General features: G+C 39.4%; 2 protein-coding genes across 2 annotated transcripts; both read left to right on the top strand.

The window, feature by feature from the left end:
* Positions 1-39: 39 nt before the first annotated feature.
* Positions 40-17924, top strand: LOC125239536. Its single transcript, XM_048147151.1, has 3 exons — positions 40-177; positions 13000-13417; positions 17810-17924. The coding sequence occupies exons 1-3, from the start codon at positions 99-101 to the stop codon at positions 17922-17924; spliced, it is 612 nt and encodes a 203-aa protein (XP_048003108.1). The 5' UTR covers positions 40-98.
* LOC125239065 lies at positions 6715-8527 on the top strand. Its single transcript, XM_048146527.1, has 2 exons — positions 6715-8018; positions 8060-8527. Exons 1-2 carry the CDS (start codon positions 6753-6755, stop codon positions 8162-8164), a joined length of 1371 nt encoding a protein of 456 aa, XP_048002484.1. The 5' UTR covers positions 6715-6752; the 3' UTR covers positions 8165-8527.
* Positions 17925-19449: the final 1525 nt, after the last annotated feature.

Genomic DNA, 19449 nt, shown 5'->3' with positions numbered 1-19449 from the left:
AATAAAGTACTATGACTATACTATGATGTCTATAGAGACACTTTTGTCACAATTGTATGCCTTTTGAGTGTGCGAGTTGTGACGCGGGACCGTGAGAGATGGAGACGAGTGCCGAGTCTGGCAGCATGTCGCCGGCGCGCGTGAAGCTGGAGCCCGAGACGGACCAGTCGGAAATGAGTAAGTTCATATATGATATAACATAAATCGCTGATCGTGCGCATCGCCTCGAGCAATGCGACCGGTTTACCTAACGACCATACTTTATTTTTGACCAAATCAACATTAGTATCTCATTTAGAACCCCGCAGAAAAGAGTGGAAATAAAAGAGTAGCAACATCGTCGTGTGGTCGCTTTCAAATCAATAGCTGGCAACAAACAGTCTTAATATTCATAATCTGAAAAAGAAGAGTAATGATAAAATAATAATAATAATAAGAATTGTTCTCATCTTGCTAACGGCGAGTACTTGCACAGACATAATCTCGTAGCCAGGATTATTCACCAGCAACTTGCTCTTCAATACGGCCTTGTGGACCGCGAAGTACCGTACTACAAGTACTTACCTGCGCCAGTTCTCGAAAATGGTCGTGCCACGCTCTATTGGGATCGATCTATTATCACTGACAGGACTATTGTAGCCAATAAGCCTGACATTGTGATAATAGATCGACCGCAACGCCGGGCAGTGCTCGTTGACATCACCATCCCCCATGATGAGAATCTCGTGAAAGCCGAGAAGGACAAGTCCAGTAAGTACCTAGACTTGGCTCACGAGATAACCGCCATGTGGGATGTTGAATCAACAATCATTGTTCCGATAGTCGTTTCAGCTAACGGTCTCATAGCGAAGAGTCTCAACCAACATCTTAAGAGACTCTCGCTAGGTGGCTGGATCAAGGGCCAGATGCAGAAGGTGGTGATCTTGGACACAGCGCGGATAGTTCGACGGTTCCTCTCTCTGCAGCCCTAACCACTGGCAGCTTGGGCCCAGCCCCGCTGCTGGCGGCACCCTAGGTTAGGTTTTTTATAATGTGTTTATATGTTTTTTATATTGTTTTGTGTGTTTTTGTATTTTACTTTTATATTCATAATTATAAACAGCCTAGCCTAAGAAAGAAAATAAATACTGAGAATAATAAGAAAAAAGAGAAATAAATGAGAATAAAATCGTTTATTCAGTATATAGTCATAGGGCTTACGGCGAAATTATGGTCAAAAGCTGCACTTTATGCAGAAAGCAAGCCACTTTGCACAGTGATACTAGGGACCAATACAAATGATTTCATCCGAGGAAACACGATTTTCATCCACTAGAATTCAAGATGGCGGACATTTTCCAAAATGGCGGCCGCATATTTTTAAAAATTTATAGAATCATAACGGTTGCACCGATTTTGATGGTTGAGGTGTCTATCAGTTTGTATTGAAGAGTTTATTAATATAAAAAATTTAAATTATGAAAATAATTAAGATGGCGGCCGAATAATAAGAAAAAATTGAAATTTTCAAACTTTTTTTTTCATTCTCGTGAAATTTACCAATAAATTTTCTATAACATGGCCGCATTTTTATGTATTTAAATTAAACCTGATAATATTATCTACATAATAAAGTAAAAATCATGAAAATCCGTTGAGAAGTTATTGAACTGTACCCATTTCAAATGGAGCGCGCGGATTTAAAAGATGTTTTTGCTCGTGATGTAAAAAATTTTGGAATCATAACGGCTGCACCGATTTTAATGGTTGGGATGGCTATCAGTTTGTATTAAAACGTTCATTAATATAAAAATTATAAATTATTTAAAAAATTAAAGATGGCGGCCGAATAATAAGAAAAATATGAAATTTTCAATTTTTTTTGTATTCTCACGAAATTTACGAATAGTTTTTCTACGATATGGTCACATTTTTATTTATTGAAATAAAATCTGATAATATCATCTGCAAAATAAAACAAAAAACATTAAAATCCATTCAGTACTTTTTGAACTATATGCATTGCAAATGAAGCGCGCGGGTTTGAAAGACGTATTTGCACTTGATGTGATGCATCGTATCGTTTGGTACCGCTATACACGCAAGACTGATTATTTATTTTAGTCACAACTTACTATATTATTGTTCAGAATCAATGTTTTTAGGATTTATATACATTATTAGTTTTTTATTCCGAGTTTAGGTATATTTAGATAACCCCCGTAAACTTCGATGGTCATAATTCTTATTTTAATACATAAAAGAACTTCAATAGGTACACATAACATTTTTATCACTTCTCCTTTTCAAGGCTAGAGATAATCTTCAACAACTTCTGTAGGGGGCTACGGATACATATATTAATACAAAACTTATTTTTCGCTTCTGGTCTAGGTTATACTGAAAGATAAAAGTCATACAAAATAATATCAAAATACAAGGAAATAATGAATAAATAATAATTTATAATATCATTTTTGCAAAATACTTAGCAGCCTTTTTCACAACCGCAATTGACCAAGTATACCCATTCATACCATATCTCCCTGTTTTCAGACCACTGCAGTACTCAACTATCATTGTACGTCTTCCAACCCCAGGATGATGGCATAGGCATATAATATCCAGAATATGGGGCGTTGTTATACGACACGGAGCGCAAGTGCCGATGATGGTTACTAATTTATTTTTGGTGGTAAACAGTTTCTTGCCCACCAAGTTCAGGTGAAATTTTCAAGCATGGCGATTATTTCTCCAGGAAGACTTTGTAGTTACTGCAATGTTTCTATCAAAGCTGGTATAACTTCAGGGCGTGCAAACAATGTTTCAGAACATGATTTTTTCTTTTTGTATTGAAAAAAGAAGTGGTGTCATACGTAAAGGCGTAAAAACCACGAAGAGCAGTCGGTCTTCCAGTGTCCAAAGTGTTGGCTATTTTATAACTTATACTCTGGCAGGTTATTCTTCTTTCAAATATTAAGAAAATATACTAGACAAGACTTTGAAATTTCCCAATATAATGAGCTCCATAGATCCCATGCTTAAATGCCAAATTGGGACCGTTCTTAACATGTGTTCTTAAAATATGTATTTTAGTGAGCAAGCGTGGACTTTAGCACCCTGAACTCACTCGAGGCCTCTTCATGAGGCAAATACCTTTCGAGGCTCTAAGCTAGGTCCAAACCCGAATCTGGCCACTGACTTTACGTCTATCCTTCACCCGTACTTCAGACTTCAGTAGTTTTTATTTAAATACCAAGACATATGTATCGGAAGATTTGATGATACGCGTGAGTCCCTGAGATACAATGAGGCTATCGGCTTATTCCGGTTACGTTCCTATGGTTTACCCTGAAATAGCAGAGCAAATGTTCTCTGAGGAAGTAAATTGTTTAGACAAAAAATTCACCACACTAATAACATCAACAGGCTACAGTTTCTGGAAGAAGCCTTGTTGGCTGTCAGTGTATTCCTGGAGGAATAATGGCCAAGCTTGAAAAGTTCATCTGCGGCCTATATATTCATGATTCTTTATCGGTGAACTTGGTGCGCAAAGAACTGTTTCCAACCAAAATTAATAACCAGCATCCCACGTAACATACGCTCCTTGTCGTATAACAAGCAGACCATCTCGAAACGTAGACTAAGTAGACGAGAAAAGAAAATAAGTTATTTTATACATAGATATTTCTGTAGCCCCCTACAGAAGTTGTCGAGAATTATCTATGGAGTTCTCGGAAAGGACAATTGCTATTAATGCAAATGTTATGTTATGTGTATTTAAGTTCTTTTAGGTTTTGCCCGTGTGGTGACGGGTTAAGAATTTCACCACCCCCTTTCTTCCCGTGGGTGTCGTAGAAGGCGACTGTGGGATATGGGTTAAATTGTGGCGTAGGCGAGAGGCTGGCAACCTGTCACTGCAATGTCACAGTTTCGTTTTCTTTCAACCCCTTATTTGCCAAGAGTGGCACTGAAACCTGAGTAGTTTCATGTGCTTTGCCTACCCCTTCATGGGACACAGGCGTGATTGTATGTATGTATGTAAGTTCTTTTAGGTAGGTATTAAAATAAAAATTATGATCATCAAAGTTTACGGGGGTTATCTAAATATACCTAAACTCGGAGTAAAAAACTAATAATGTATATAAATACTAAAAACATTGATTCTGAACAGTAATATAGTAAGTTGTGACCAAAATAAATAATCAGTCTTGCGTGTATAGCGGTACCAAACGATACGATGCATCACATCAAGTGCAAAGACGTCTTTCAAACCCGCGCGCTTCATTTGCAATGCGTATAGTTCAAAAACTACTGAACGGATTTTAATGTTTTTTGTTTTATTTTGCAGGTGATATTATCAGATTTTATTTCAATAAATAAAAATGTGACCATATCGTAGAAAAACTATTCGTAAATTTCGTGAGAATACAAAAAAAATTGAAAATTTCATATTTTTCTTATTATTCGGCCGCCATCTTTAATTTTTTTTTAATTTTTTAATTTTTATATTAATAAACGTTTTAATACAAACTGATAGCCACTCCGACCATTAAAATCGGTGCAGCCGTTATGATTCCAAAATTTTTTACATCACGTGCAAAAATGTCTTTTAAATCCGCGCGCTCCATTTGAAATGGGTACAGTTCAAAAACTTCTCAACAGATTTTCATGATTTTTACTTTATTATGTAGATAATATTATCAGGTTTAATTTAAATACATAAAAATGCGGCCATATCATAGAAAATTTATTGGTAAATTTCACGAGAATGAAAAAAAAAAGTTTGAAAATTTCAATTTTTTCTTATTATTCAGCCGCCATCTTAATTTTTTTATGATTTTAATTTTTTATATTAATAAACTCTTCAATACAAACTGATAGACACCTCAACCATCAAAATCGGTGCAACCGTTATGATTCTATAAATTTTTAAAAATATGCGGCCGCCATTTTGGAAAATGTCCGCCATCTTGAATTCTAGTGGATGAAAATCGTGTTTCCTCGGATGAAATCATTTGTATTGGTCCCTAGTATCACTGTGCAAAGTGGTTTGCTTTCTGCATAAAATGCAGTTTTTTTCCGTAAGCCCTATGACTAATAAGAGTAAGTTAACATTTTTCAGAATTGGAACCTCTTTTTAAGTAATAGTTACTTGTATTAAGAGGCACCGCTCTCTCATATCACCCTTGACACTGGCGAAATAGTCCCAATGGACTGCAGCCATTTAATTTTAAAAACTGAACTGAATAAGAGCGTGTGGACAGTTGCAAAATTGTATGGAACTCCGTGCATTATGATTTTTCAGATTATGAATTTTAAGACTGTCTGTTGCCGGCCTAAGAAAACGGGACGGTACCATGATGTAGTCACTTTTTAATTTCTAAGTACATGTTCAATGATATCCTTTTAGATCATAGCAGAGGACATAACTAAACACACCAGTAGAGTCTCTGAGCTTTAAATTATTAAATGCTTGTAAAAATGGTTAACAACGAGTATAGTATCTCTTACGGGTTTAGTAAGTGCAACCCTGGTACACATATGTTTTTAGATGCAGGTTCTACTATTATATATTATTATTCTGTTGTTTGCTTGAAATCAGGAATTTTCTGGCCATGTATATGTGTCAAATAAATAATGAGAACAATAATAATAGTAGATACACTTGGACACGGCGCGGATAGTCCGACGGTTCCTCTCTCTGCGGCCCTAACCACCGGCAGCTTGGGCCCTGCCCCGCTGCTGGCGGCACCCTAGGTTAGGTTTTTATAATATGTTTTTATATTTTATTTTTATACACATCTTGAAAAATACCTAGCCTAAGAAGGAAAATAAATACTGAGAATAGTAGATCCATATAAATATTCCGCCGTAGACGGTCCTAAGCCCGCTTTGAGAAAGGAGGAAGGTAGGCAGAGAGGTGTCAAACTGCCATAAATACACCAACGCCGAGCAACAGGCGGCGGTCAACTAACCTGACCCGAGGCAATGTCAACCTTGAGGAACTAAAAAGCCTCTAAAATGTACAGCTCTCCAAGACGTCTTGCCAACGCGGAGAGGCTACGGCTATTACCTTCATGGAAAGTACAAATAAAACAAGGCCCCAAGTTCCCAGGGTCCGTACTGTCCCTGGCTACGACAGCGGCCTTGATTTCAGTGCGGACAGGGGTGCTAAGAATCACTGGAAGAGACCCGGCTGTCACACAAAACTATATTTGGCTACGTACAACACAAGGACCTTGAGATTGCAAGCGAAACTGGAAGAGTTGGAAGAAGATCTAACTGGCATAAAGTGGGACGTCATAGGGCTAAGCGAAGTCAGGCGTGAAGGGGAAGATACCATTAAACTCAATTCCGGCAATATCCTCTTTCATACAGGATCGACAAGATCAGCGGTGGGAAGTGTAGGCTTCTTAATAAACAAGAAACTAACTAACAACATAACGGCACTTAGGAGTATCTCACCACGTGTAGCCTACGCCGTCATCAAGATAAATGCTCGCTATTCTATTAAGGTAGTTCAAGTTTATGCTCCCGCCTCCACGAGATCCCACGATAGAGCCGCGGTCGAAACCTTCTACGACGACGTCGACAAAGCGCTGGGCGAAGACGTAAAAGCACAATTTAACATCGTAATGGGGGACTTCAACGCGAAGCTTGGTTCTTCCAAGAGCGACGATGAAACCTATATCGGGCCTTTCGGAATTGGTAGTAGGAACGATAGAGGGCAGATGCTAGTTAACTACTTGGAGTCGAGAAAATTCTTTGCTATGAATACTTTCTATTGCAAGAAATTGCAAAGAAAGTGGACATGGGCGAGTCCAGACGGCGAAACAAAGAATGAAATTGACCTTATATGTGCAGATAAGAAACGCGTAGTTACAGACGTGACAGTCCTCAAAAAACTTAAAATGAGTGACCATCGCCTAGTGCGTAGTACGATTTGCATCAACACCAAGCTAGAAAGGAGAAAACTGGTATCTAAACCATTGGCTAACCTACAAATCCCTACAGGAGTCCATGAAGAGTTTGAGAGAAAGCTCAGCTTAACTCTCGCACGTTCAGATGTTGACTACTTCGAAAAGAGCCTAGACTATAAGTACAGTACATTTATTTCAAGTGTTACTAGTAGCGCCAAGGAGATATTTGGTCGGTTGGCTAAAGATAAGGACAAACTCTCATCTGATACGCATTTGCTTCTGAAACAGCGTGAACGTATATCTTCGAAGGAGTACAACTCCCAGGAGCACCGGAAGCTAAACAGGCAAATATCCAAGGCAGTAAGAAGGGATATTAGGAGAAGAAACACAGAAAGAATCCAACGCTTGATAGAAAAGCATCGGGGCCCAAAGGTATTTCAAAGAGCTACGGCTTGTGGTACTAGCCAGCTTATCAAACTGGAAGACGAAGGCGGCCATGTAGTAACGGACACTCCAGGGCTATTAAATGTGGTAGCCAAATTCTATGGGGAACTATATGAGTCACAAAATACACAGAACTTACAGCATGGTGCAGAGTGTTCACGTGCAACTCTGACAAAACATTTCACCGAAGACATTCCAGATATCAGCACCTATGAAGTGAAGCAGGCTATGAGACAACTTAAGCAATACAAAGCTCCGGGAGAAGATGGCATTACCACGGAACTGCTTAAAGCAGGTGGACGCCCGATACTAAAAGAACTGCGATGGATCTTTAACGAAGCCCTGTTCACCGGTGAAATACCAGAAAAGTGGCAGAACAGCATGGGCACATTATTTCACAAGAAAGGCGCCAAGACCAGTCTTAAAAATTACCGCCCTATTGCCCTCCTAAGCCAAGTGTACAAAGTATTCTCAAGAATTATCACATCGAGAATATCGCGAAGATTAGACGAATACCAGCCTAAGGAACAAGCAGGTTTCAGGAGCGGCTATAGTACAGTAGATCATATCTTCACCGTGAGGCAAGTGATACAAAAATCACTTGAGTACAAACTACCACTACACCTTGCCTTCGTGGATTATGAGAAGGCGTTCGATACGGTGGAACATTGGGCAGTCTTCGATTCCTTAAAGCGATGCCGAATAGACTATAGGTACATCCAGCTGTTGAAGAACCTTTACCACTCAGCTACAATGACAGTACAAATTCAAGCCTCCAAAACATCAATACCACTTCGAAGAGGGGTGCGCCAAGGTGACGTTATATCTCCAAAGCTTTTCACAAATGCTCTAGAAGATGTATTTAAACACTGTAGCTGGGACGGCATGGGCATAAAAATAGATGGAACGTATTTAAACCACCTACGTTTTGCTGACGACATCGTTCTACTCGCAGAGACACCTGAAGATCTCGAACAAATGCTCAATGATCTAAGCCAGGCATCGATGCAAGTTGGTCTAAAAATGAATATGGAGAAAACGAAGTGGATGAGCACTGCTAAAAACGCAACCATAACATTAGAAGGCAAAACGATGGAGAGAGTAAGCGAGTACATATATTTGGGCCAAAAAATAACGCTTGAAGGTGACCCCCTGGATGCTGAAATTAGTAGGCGCATTCAATTGGGATGGGGCGAATTTGGCAAGCTGGGTGATGTTTTCAAGTCCAAAATTCCACAGTCACTGAAAACCAGAGTCTACAACCAATGTGTCCTCCCAGTAATGACCTATGCGTGCGAGACATGGACGCTAACCGCTGGACGAATTCGCCAATTAAGAGTGGCCCAAAGAGTTATGGAGCGCGCGATGCTCGGGATTTCATTGCGAGATAGAATCCGAAATGAGGAGATTCGCCAACGCACGAAAGTTACCGACATCGCGAAGAGGATTGCGCAACTAAAGTGGGAATGGGCCGGTCATATTTGTCGAAGAGTTGACGACCGATGAGGCCGAATAGTATTGCTGTGGAGACCTAGACTGGGAAGCCGAGGTGAAGGGAAACCACGAGCCAGATGGTCGGACGACATCAGAAAGACGGCAGGGCCGACCTGGCACAGAACCGCCGCTTATAGAACAGAATGGAAATCCATGAAAGAGGCATATGTTCAGCAGTGGACGCAAATATGCTGAGAAGAAGAAGAAGAAGAAGATATAAATATTATAAATATTATGTAAAGCCTTACAAGTTTTTATTTGACCCTGAAGGAGTGTCGCTACACACCGCTTCATATCATATGGCAATAATGTGTGGGCGTTATATATAAAGGGGACAGCTTGTACTGGTTTTGTGTTAACATTTGTAGAAAATTAAAACATGGTTTTAGAGAATCAAAATTTAATAAGGAAGGTTCACAGTATAGTTTGTGCTAGATTTCCTCTAAGTCTACATTTAGTACACCTACTTACAAGGTTAAATTTATTATTCTCCACTACCTAGGTTGTCCGGAACAGATCGCTCTTTAGCGATAAGACCGCCTCTTGTTTTACCTCTTAAGTTCTTGTGTATACTTACTATATTGTTTCCTGTATTGAGGTGTGCAATAAAGAGTATTTGTATTGTATTGTACTTGTTTCCACACAGGTTGATCTTGTGTTTTTATAGAAGTCGTCAATGTTTATTTTCTTTTGCGTGGGACCTTGTTCTGTACTGGTGGCAGTGATGGCACGGTCTCCTTATTTCTATAAATATTTTTCACGGCAGAGCTACAGACACCTTAAATAAGAATAAATTTAAAAGTGGAAAATGTCTGCCTTGGGTGAGACAGACATTTTCCACTTTTAAATTTATTCTAAGCCTAACAGCATCGATTGCAGACGTTTCTACTAATCAGAAGTTAAAACCTTAAATAAGAACAAAAATAGATTAAAAAGAATGCATTTATTTCAGACAAACAAGGTCCATATTTTTTTTAGATTAAGCTAAATTGAATCCAACTAACCAATACAGGAGAACCGCACTATAAACTGTCAGTACGGGACATGTCAACAACTGATTTCGGAATATTGTTATCGCAATGCTGTGAAATCCTTCATCTTTTGTTTTAAGTGGTGTTGTGTTTTGTAGGAATGTCCTATAATATTTATAAGTAATTTGTCCCGTTCAGTATAATTATTGTCACTTGTAAATATTATTTTGGGCATATTTGCGATGAAACCCTTAAAAATTTAACTTCTTGTATAAATCACTAACATTCGATGACTTACGACGACGAGTGTCAAATAGTAATCCTTTCCAGTAAAAGAAATAAGTTCAGCTGAAAATCCGTAACGAGGTTCAAATGAAAATTTGTCAGTAATTGAGCCTATACTAATAATTAATATGACGGGTGGCTGAAAAGTTATTTATCTACACTGTGTCCAATAAGTTTGAATATAGCACAAATAGCCAATAAAACAAAATTAACAAATAGTTACTACATTATTATTATATTTTATGAATGGCACTCTTATTTACTACATTCACAACAAATGTTTTGGAATAACTCCAGCATTAACTTGTTTACCAGCCTTAAACGCTTCTCAAACGGATCACACGCGGCACGCACCATTTTCTTCACATTTCATCTCAAATACTCTCGATAACCTTTTTGAAATGATGTAGGTTTATGATTTTATAAAAATTTAGTCTTCAAAGCATGTATGACCATACAAAATAGTCTAATACGCCTAAACCTGGAGGCCTGGGTGGCCACTCATGTTTTGGATAAAAAACTGCCAAATTAGTCTGAAACTACGCTAGAATACCATTTGCCGAATGTGCTGGAGGTGCGTCTTGTTGGGACACATGATACTCATTCCCAAGCATCCTTTTTAACTTTAAGGCATTTTTTTCTCCAAAACCTTGGTTTTAAAGAAAAAAACGTTGATTTTAACGCTTTTATCTGTAAGTACTGAAGGTAGTTTACCTCGCTTACATACTGCATCCCACACCTGGGCCGATTGTGAGCTCTGGAACCTAGGCACATTTTTCTAAGTTGCCCGGAACGTTATCTATCCTCGGTACCCATAATAGTTTATTTTGGACACGTGGCGTCTGTTTTATCACATACAGATTCTCCTTATAAAAAATAACTCGTCACCTGCGTGCCGAGCAAGTATTTTGTTGGCACTTTACCTCTTTGTTTTTCTTAGACACTTAGGAAATTTCATGTACTTTGTGCTTGTATTTTATTAAGAAGAATATACTCTTTAGTTTAAATAAGAATTTGATGGCCTGTGATCCCTATATCTTTAGAACTGAGGTAAAATGTGAGTATTCGAACTTATTGGACACGGTGTAATCTATAAATAGTAAAAAAAAGGCAAATAGTGGCAATTATGAATTCACGTTTTATTCATTATTCTTTTTTCAAATCAAACCTTTTTTTATTTTTTATTTGGATCTTCAACAATAAGTACACAGTTTCTTAGCGTTCTAACATGCACAGAAAAAAAGGCATGCGTCTTATCAATTATAGAAGACCACAGCATGTGCGTTAAAGTATAGAAAAATAATACAGGTTAAACTTATTCTACACACAGTTTGCTTAATGTTATAGTTATGACTACTTATTTACACTTAAAAATATTTTTTTTTTATACATGGAAAAGAAGTTGTGTCGAGATCGATCTCGTTTTGGTGCTGTCTGTAAATATCATACATACGTGTTAGAGGACAGTGCCGCTTGAGATTCGTACGACTTTTAGGCAAAGAAAATAATTTAATGTTGCATGTTCTTGGAATTTTTACGTTAATTGATTAAGTTTGTCACTGAAGACGAAGGAAATATGCCTTCGCAGATTAAACAACGTAGCGTATCATGTTCGCTGATTTGTGCCCTTCCGATTTCTCGATTAAGTTCTGGTCTAAGCAATTTAAATCGGGCCGCAAAAGCCTAGAAGACGATCCTCCAAGTGGACGACTTTAACAGGCCGAAACCTGAGCTAGATGTGAAGACTATCAAGTAGCCCTTACTTGTCTCTTTTGTACATGCAGAAATAATATGAGTGCAGCCGCCGCACTAGTGTTTGACAAATGTCAATTCAAGTGTGCGTACCTACCACAAAATATATAATTAATAAGTTTGTACCGGAAAATTCCTACAAATATGTAAGGGAAGTTCACGCTTTCTCGCCTCCGCACAGAGCGGGGGTACGTGTATCGGGCATTTAGTCGTATATCGCAGCGAAAGTGTTACACAATATCATAGCACATTCATTAAAATAAACATTGGTGGTATACCAACACGAGCAGTATGATCAGGGTTCGAAAATATCCGATATTTATAATAAATATCAAAATATCGGATATTTATGATATACAGGGTGGCCCATTCAAATCGGTCAGTATGGGAAAGTCTGAAACTATAAGACATACGAAGATTTGTTCTTAGGAACCATGTCACCGATTTTGATAAAAAGAAAAACTGCATTCATACAATTAAAAAAAAAAAGTGTACCCAGCTGGGGAATCGAACCCGGTTGTTTTGAAAAAATAAACTTACACTATTTCTATTCAGATATCGTTTGTGTAGGTCTTAAGCAGTAAATATCTCTAAGAAACATAATGTCTAAAATGAATAAAATGCATTTTTTTCACATACTTTAATTTATCATAGTAGGTGTTCAAAGTGACCACCGTCTTTTTCAATACAATATTCAACACGTCTAGGTAACGATCTTACTATTGCATTTTGTATCTTCATGTGGTGAATCTGCGTTAAAGTTGACTCTATGGCTACTTTTAGGTCTTCAACGGTGTTATAGCTATTTTTGTACACTGTTGTAAAGATGAAGTGAACTTGCTGAATATTGTAACGGTATTATCCATTTTGTATGGAAGGCATAGTATTATTTTGTTACATGAATACAACTTCAGATAAAGAAAATTCTACTAAAAAACATAACATTTAGTAGAAAAACAGTAACAAACACAAAAAAAAAAACTACATTTTTAACAATGTAAATTTTTTTAAAACCATTTTTGTATTGCAATATTTATAAACAAATGATAAATATCAGATATTTATATCCATTCATATATATCGTCGATATACATCCTCGAACCCTGAGTATGATTAGATCATATTGCGATTACACCCATTCATTGTTTCAGGCATTGTTAAAGAAGAAGCTGTATTCCTGGATGAAGAGGAGCGTGTGAAGGAGGAGTGGTCGGACAGCACGGCCGGGCGCGGCGTGAGCGAGGCAGCCATGCTGGCCGACTTGTACATCGAGCACGAGGTGAAGGACGAGCTCGTGCTGGGGCCGGAGCGCCCGCACCGCCCCGTAGTCGCCCCGGCCGCGCTATATAATCGTGTCGCAGCGTCCGCTCTCGTCTCCCCTGCTGCGGTGTCGGGTGTGCGCCGCTCGTGCTCGGTCAGGCTGGAGCGCCTGCTGGTGGACGCGGCGCGGCGCACCTGCCGGGTCGCGCGCCGCACGTACAAGCTGCGCGCCGCCGAGCCCGCGCACACACCCAGCGCCATCGCCACCGAATATCAGTGCCACCATTGCGGCAAGCGGTTCAGGAACAAGTCGGTTCTGAAGAAACACGTACACGCTCACTCAGACGAGAAGCCTTTCAGCTGTAGCCACTGTAGCTATAAGTGTAGAACAAAGGCACATTTACGGCAGCACCTAATGACTCACACAGGCGAGAAGCCTTTCAGCTGTACCCACTGTGACTACAAATGTAAAAGATCAACAGATTTACAGTTGCACCTAATGACTCACACATGCGAGAAGCCTTTCAGCTGTACTCTATGTAACTACAAGTGTAGAACAAAGGCACATTTACAGCAGCACCTAATGACTCACACACGCGAGAAGCCTTTCAGCTGTACTCTATGTAACTACAAGTGCAGAACAAAACAAAATTTACAGAAACATCTTATGACTCACACAGATGAGAAGCCTTTCAGCTGTACCCACTGTGACTACAAATGTAAAAGATCAACAGATTTACGGCTGCACCTAATGACTCACACAGACAAGAAGCCTTTCAGCTGTACTCACTGTAGCTACAAGTGTAGATTAAAAACAACTTTACGTAGGCATCTAACGACTCACACAGACGAGAAGCCTATCAGTTGTACTCTATGTAACTACAAGTGTAGAAGGAAATCACATTTACGGCAGCACCTAATGACTCACACTGGCGAGAAGCCTTTCAGCTGTACCCACTGTGACTACAAATGTAAAAGATCAACAGATTTACGGTTGCACCTAATGACTCACACAGGCGAGAAGCCTTTCAGCTGTACTCACTGTAGCTGCAAGTGTAGATCAAAGGCACATTTACGGCAGCACCTAATGACTCACACTGGCGAGAAGCCTTTCAGCTGTACCCACTGTGACTACAAATGTAAAAGATCAACAGATTTACGGTTGCACCTAATGACTCACACAGGCGAGAAGCCTTTCAGCTGTACTCACTGTAGCTACAAGTGTAGATCAAAGGCACATTTACGGCAGCACCTAATGACTCACACAGACGAGAAGCCTTTCAGCTGTGCTCACTGTAGCTACAAGTTTAGATTAAAAACAGATTTACTGAAGCACCTAATGACTCACACAGACGAGAAGCCTTTCAGCTGTGCTCACTGTGACTACAAATGTAAAAGATCAACAGATTTACGGCTGCACCTAATGACTCACACAGGCGAGAAGCCTTTCAGCTGTACTCATTGTAGCTACAAGTGTAGAACAAAATCACATTTACGGAAGCACCAAATGACTCACACAGGCGAGAAGCCTTTCAGCTGTACCCACTGTGACTACAAATGTAAAAGATCAACAGATTTACGGCTGCACCTAATGACTCACACAGGCGAGAAGCCTTTCAGCTGTACTCACTGTAGCTACAAGTGTAGATTAAAAACAAATTTACGTAGGCACCTAATGATTCACACAGACTAGAAGACTATTAGTTGTACTCTATGTAACTACAAGTGTAGAACAAAATCACATTTACGGAAGCACCAAATGACTCGCACAGGCGAGAAGCCTTTCAGCTGTACTCACTGTAGCTACAAGTGTAGATTAAAAACAGATTTACGTAGGCATCTAATGACTCACACAGACGAGAAGACTATCAGTTGTACTCTATGTAACTACAAGTGTAGAACAAAATCACATTTTTTTTTTCGTTATAGTAAAAGAAAAGTTACAATAAAGTTTTGTACTTATCTGCCAAACTGCATAGCAGTTTGTTGGCAGAAAATTATTCTACCCTCCACTATTTATGTTAAACCACTTATTTTGTAATTTATACAATGATAAAAAATATATATTTGTAATTTAAACATGCAAGTATTTACGGCAGCACCTAATGACACACAGGCGAGAATCCATTCAGCTGTAGCCACTGTAGCTACAAGTGTAAATCTAATCGTTGTTTAAAGAGTCACCTGATGTCTCATACAAACTAGTTTTTTTTTTGCTGTAGCCACTGTGACTACAAGTGTAGAAAAAAAGGGAACTTACAGAAGCATTTTATGAATGACTCACATAAATGAGAAGCCTTTCAGCTGTACCCACTGTGACTACAAATGTAGAACAGATTTACGGCAGCACCTAATGAGTCACACAGACGAAAAGCGTTTCAGCCAGCCACCCAGTGCCATCGGCACCGTCTATCAGTGTCACCATTGCGGCCAACTGTTCTGGGACAAGTCGGTTTTAGAGACACACTCATACAGACGAGGAGTATTTCAGTTGTAACCAATGTGACTACAAGTGCGGAACTAAAGACAAGTTACAAATTCACCTAATGACTCACACAGTCGAGAAGTTTTTCAGTTGTAGCCAGTGTGACTACAAGTGTAAAAGAAAACGCGAGTTGAAATTTCACCTAATGGATCACACAGGTGAAAAGCCCTTCAGCTGTGAGCACTGTGTCTACAAGTGTAAAAGAAAAGGAAATTTACAGAGGCATCTAAGGACACACACAGACAAAAAACTTTTCAGTTGCATCTAACAAGTGTAAAAGAAAATACCTGTTAAACTGTCACCTACTGAGTCACACTAGCTGTCGCGACGGAACTCGATTTTTCATAAATAATCAGTAAATTTATGATAAATAAAGTTTATGTTGTATTATATTCTTGTTATTATCCCTTATTTGCCAAGAGTGGCCCTGAAGCTTTATTAGTTTCATGTGCTCTGCCTACCCCTTTTGGGAAACAGGCGAGGCGTGATTGTATGTATGTATGTATATTCTTGTCTATGGTTTTGTTTGTAATTTAAAAAAAGAAAGCGAGGAGAAACAAGATGCCGTACGTACAGTCAACCAATTGGAACCCTAGGCCACTGTAGAACTGTGTCATAGTGACGTTATAAAATAGAGAGTCTCTTACTGCTTGTCATTTGGACATGGTTGTATAGTGGCCCGTGTGGTGACGGGTTGAGAATTTCACCACCCCCTTTCTTCCCGTGGGTGTCGTAAAAGTCGACTGTGGGATACGAGTCAAATTGTAGCGTAGGCGAGACGCTGGCAACCTGTCACTGCAATGTCACACAATTTCGTTTTCATTGAACCCTTATTTGCCAAGAGTGGCACTGAAACTTGAGTAGTTTCATGTGATCTGCCTACCCCTTTATCGCGGCATCGCGCGAGTGGTTAAGCCTGGCGTCCACTAGGCTCGCCGAGTCAAGCCTCTCATTCGCTTTCTGCATTTCTTACGAGACTGCGTCCATTATGACGGAATCGAGCAGCGTCGAATCGCATTCAAAATGTATAAGGACTCGATTCCGCGTTAGTGGACGCCAGGCTTTACAGGTTCCTGTTCCTGGATACTTGCCTGGGATACCTGGATACAGCTATCAGATATAACCATAGACAATGTAACTTGGTTGAAACCGTAGTTTTTTCTCGCTCTAACCACAGACTACACAGTCACAGTCTTAGTAAAGACGATACCACGTATGCTCTAACTTTACGTGAAAAAAAATCCAAGTCGCCGTCCTCACTGTACGGTTTTCAATTCAAAGTCGAATACTCGAGGCATATACCGGGTGCCCGGTAATTAATGGACAACCATTTAACCACCAAGAGGGCACCTTATACTGGTCAAAAAAAAGTTCGAGATTTTCACACTTAAAATTTTAGGTAGTATTCAAATTTTAAAAATTGAAAATCTCGAAAACCAGGCGACTTTTACTAAACCTTTTTTTGACCAGTATAAGGTGCCCTCTTGGTGGTTAAAAGGCCTGTCGCCTGGTTTTCGAGATTTTCACACCTTTTAAAATTTTAATACTACCTAAAATTTTAAAAAGTGTGAAAATCTCGAAAACCAGGCGACTTTTCCTAAACCTTAATGTCGGTTTTCTGGACCACTATAAGGTGCCCTCTTGGTGGTTGAAAGGTTGTCCATTAATATCCATTGAAATTTTAAAAAGTGTGAAAATCTCGAAAACCAGGCGACTTTTACTAAACCTTAAAGTCGATTTTCTGGACCAGTATTAGGTGCCCAGTTGGTGGATAAAAGGTTGTCCATTAATTACCGGGCACCCTGTATACTCGTACTCGCCTGTACAATGGGTTGTGTTCTGAAGAACTGTTTGACGTGATGCCAACGGCCATTTTTCATCATCGCACCGCTCGCCATCGACAGGGCGCTCATCCACACACCTTGCAACCTAAATGGTCGCGCACCGTGCGGTTTCAGAGGAATTTCCTGCCACGAACGCTCCGGCTGTGGAATGAGCTAGGTATTCCCGATGAACTACAGTATGGGGTTCTTCAAAAAAGGAGTGTACAAGTTTCTAATGGGTCGGCAAAGCGTATGTGACACCCCTTGAGTTGCAGGCGTCCATAGGTAACGGTGACCATTTTCCATCAGGCGGGCCGTATACCTGTTTGCCACCGACGTGGTAATAAAAAAAATTGTTTACTTAATGATTTTATATTTTTATTTGTGTTATAGTTTAGACGCTTTGTGTGTGCGGGGCTTGAGTGGCGGCATCAGAAGCGCATGCAGAGGCGCCTCCACCAGCACGACGAGCGCCGCCGCCGCGTCGCCGGAGAACCTCCACAGCTAAACATTGATGTTAGACAATCTTCAAAATAATGTCACAGCAAAGGGGAGTGTACAAGTTTCTAATGGGGTAGCAACGCGCATGTGACACTCTTTGAGTTGCAGGCGTCCATAGGTTACGGTAACCGCTTCCCATCAGGCGGACAAACAAGCATACGGCTTGTTTGCCACCGACGTAGTATAAAAAAAAAAACATTTAGATTGTACGACTTTCTCGCCCGTCTTGGTCGAGAAACTTGTATGACATTATCGTGTGCGATAATCGCCTGGCCATAGTATCGTACGAAGACGTTTATAATCGTGCGAGAAATAATAACTCACAAACGAGTATCGTATGCCATTAACGCCCGGCGAAATAGTTTAGACGGAGAGTTGAATTTTCGGGAGATATTTCCATAACATTTCTCGACGAAAACAGTACAGTCGGTGATAAAAGCTTGTGCCAAAAGTGAAAATGCGAAAAGACTTATTTAGTGCCATGATTTGGTTGACCGTCTATAGCATTTCTTTTTTTTTTTGCCACTTTTATGAAGTGTGATATTTTTGAAAAAAAAAATGCAATTTCTACTAAGAATTACTAGCTTTTTCAATCCTAGTGGTTAAAAAATTTGTCCCATACGATTTTTTCTTATTTTGTTACCATTTTCCGTACATGTTGTATGGGGTAACAAAAGAGGAAAGTAACAAAAATGTATGGAAATTCTGGGACACTTTTTGTCTCCCAGTGAAATTGAAAGTACTCGTGATTCTGAGTACAATTGACCTAAAATGCCCTAAAACAATAAACAAAAATTTAATGGCAAAAAAAAAAAGAAATGCTCAGTAGTAAGTGTAGTTAATACTTACAGGGACACTTGTAAAATCGAAACTTTTCTAATGCAAGTCAACCTATACCTACTGTATCCATCGATCTAAACTACCCTAAGTAGTAGTAGTAGTAGTAATCACTTTATTGTGTACAACAGATTCATATACAGTTTACAGGAACAGAGGTACAAAGGCGAACTTATCCCTATAAGGGATCTCTTCCAGCTAACCTTAGATTAGATGAGAGGAACATTAAAGTAGGCAAGATAGACAAACTTACCGAAGTGCAATAAAGGTCAGAAATAAACCAAAATAATGTCCACAAGTAGATAAACTACATAAATACTAAATAATATTATGAAATAAACTACATACACGAATACACAAATAAAATACGATATATAAATATATATAGGTATACATAAATATGAATATCGCAAGAAATATGTACTTCTCAAATAGGAGTAGGTTCAGAAGGAATACACATAACCAGATCACGCTTGGTTGGAAAGCCAAAGCTTCTTCAAATTAGTCTTGAGTGACGCCACAGACTGAGACTGTTTGAGAGACCGAGGCAGTTCATTCCACAATTTCACCGCGCGCACCGTGAAAGACTTTGCATACGTACGTGTACGTGTGTGTTAGATCGATCGATTACTCTGCAGAGATCGATATCACCCGAAAGCGACCGCTGGCCAAAGCGGACACCACTATAAGTTTAT

Source organism: Leguminivora glycinivorella, chromosome 25 (assembly GCF_023078275.1).
Source record: "Leguminivora glycinivorella isolate SPB_JAAS2020 chromosome 25, LegGlyc_1.1, whole genome shotgun sequence".
In the NCBI taxonomy this organism is placed as follows: Eukaryota; Metazoa; Arthropoda; class Insecta; order Lepidoptera; family Tortricidae; genus Leguminivora; species Leguminivora glycinivorella.
This window is presented reverse-complemented; position numbering and strand designations above follow the sequence as displayed.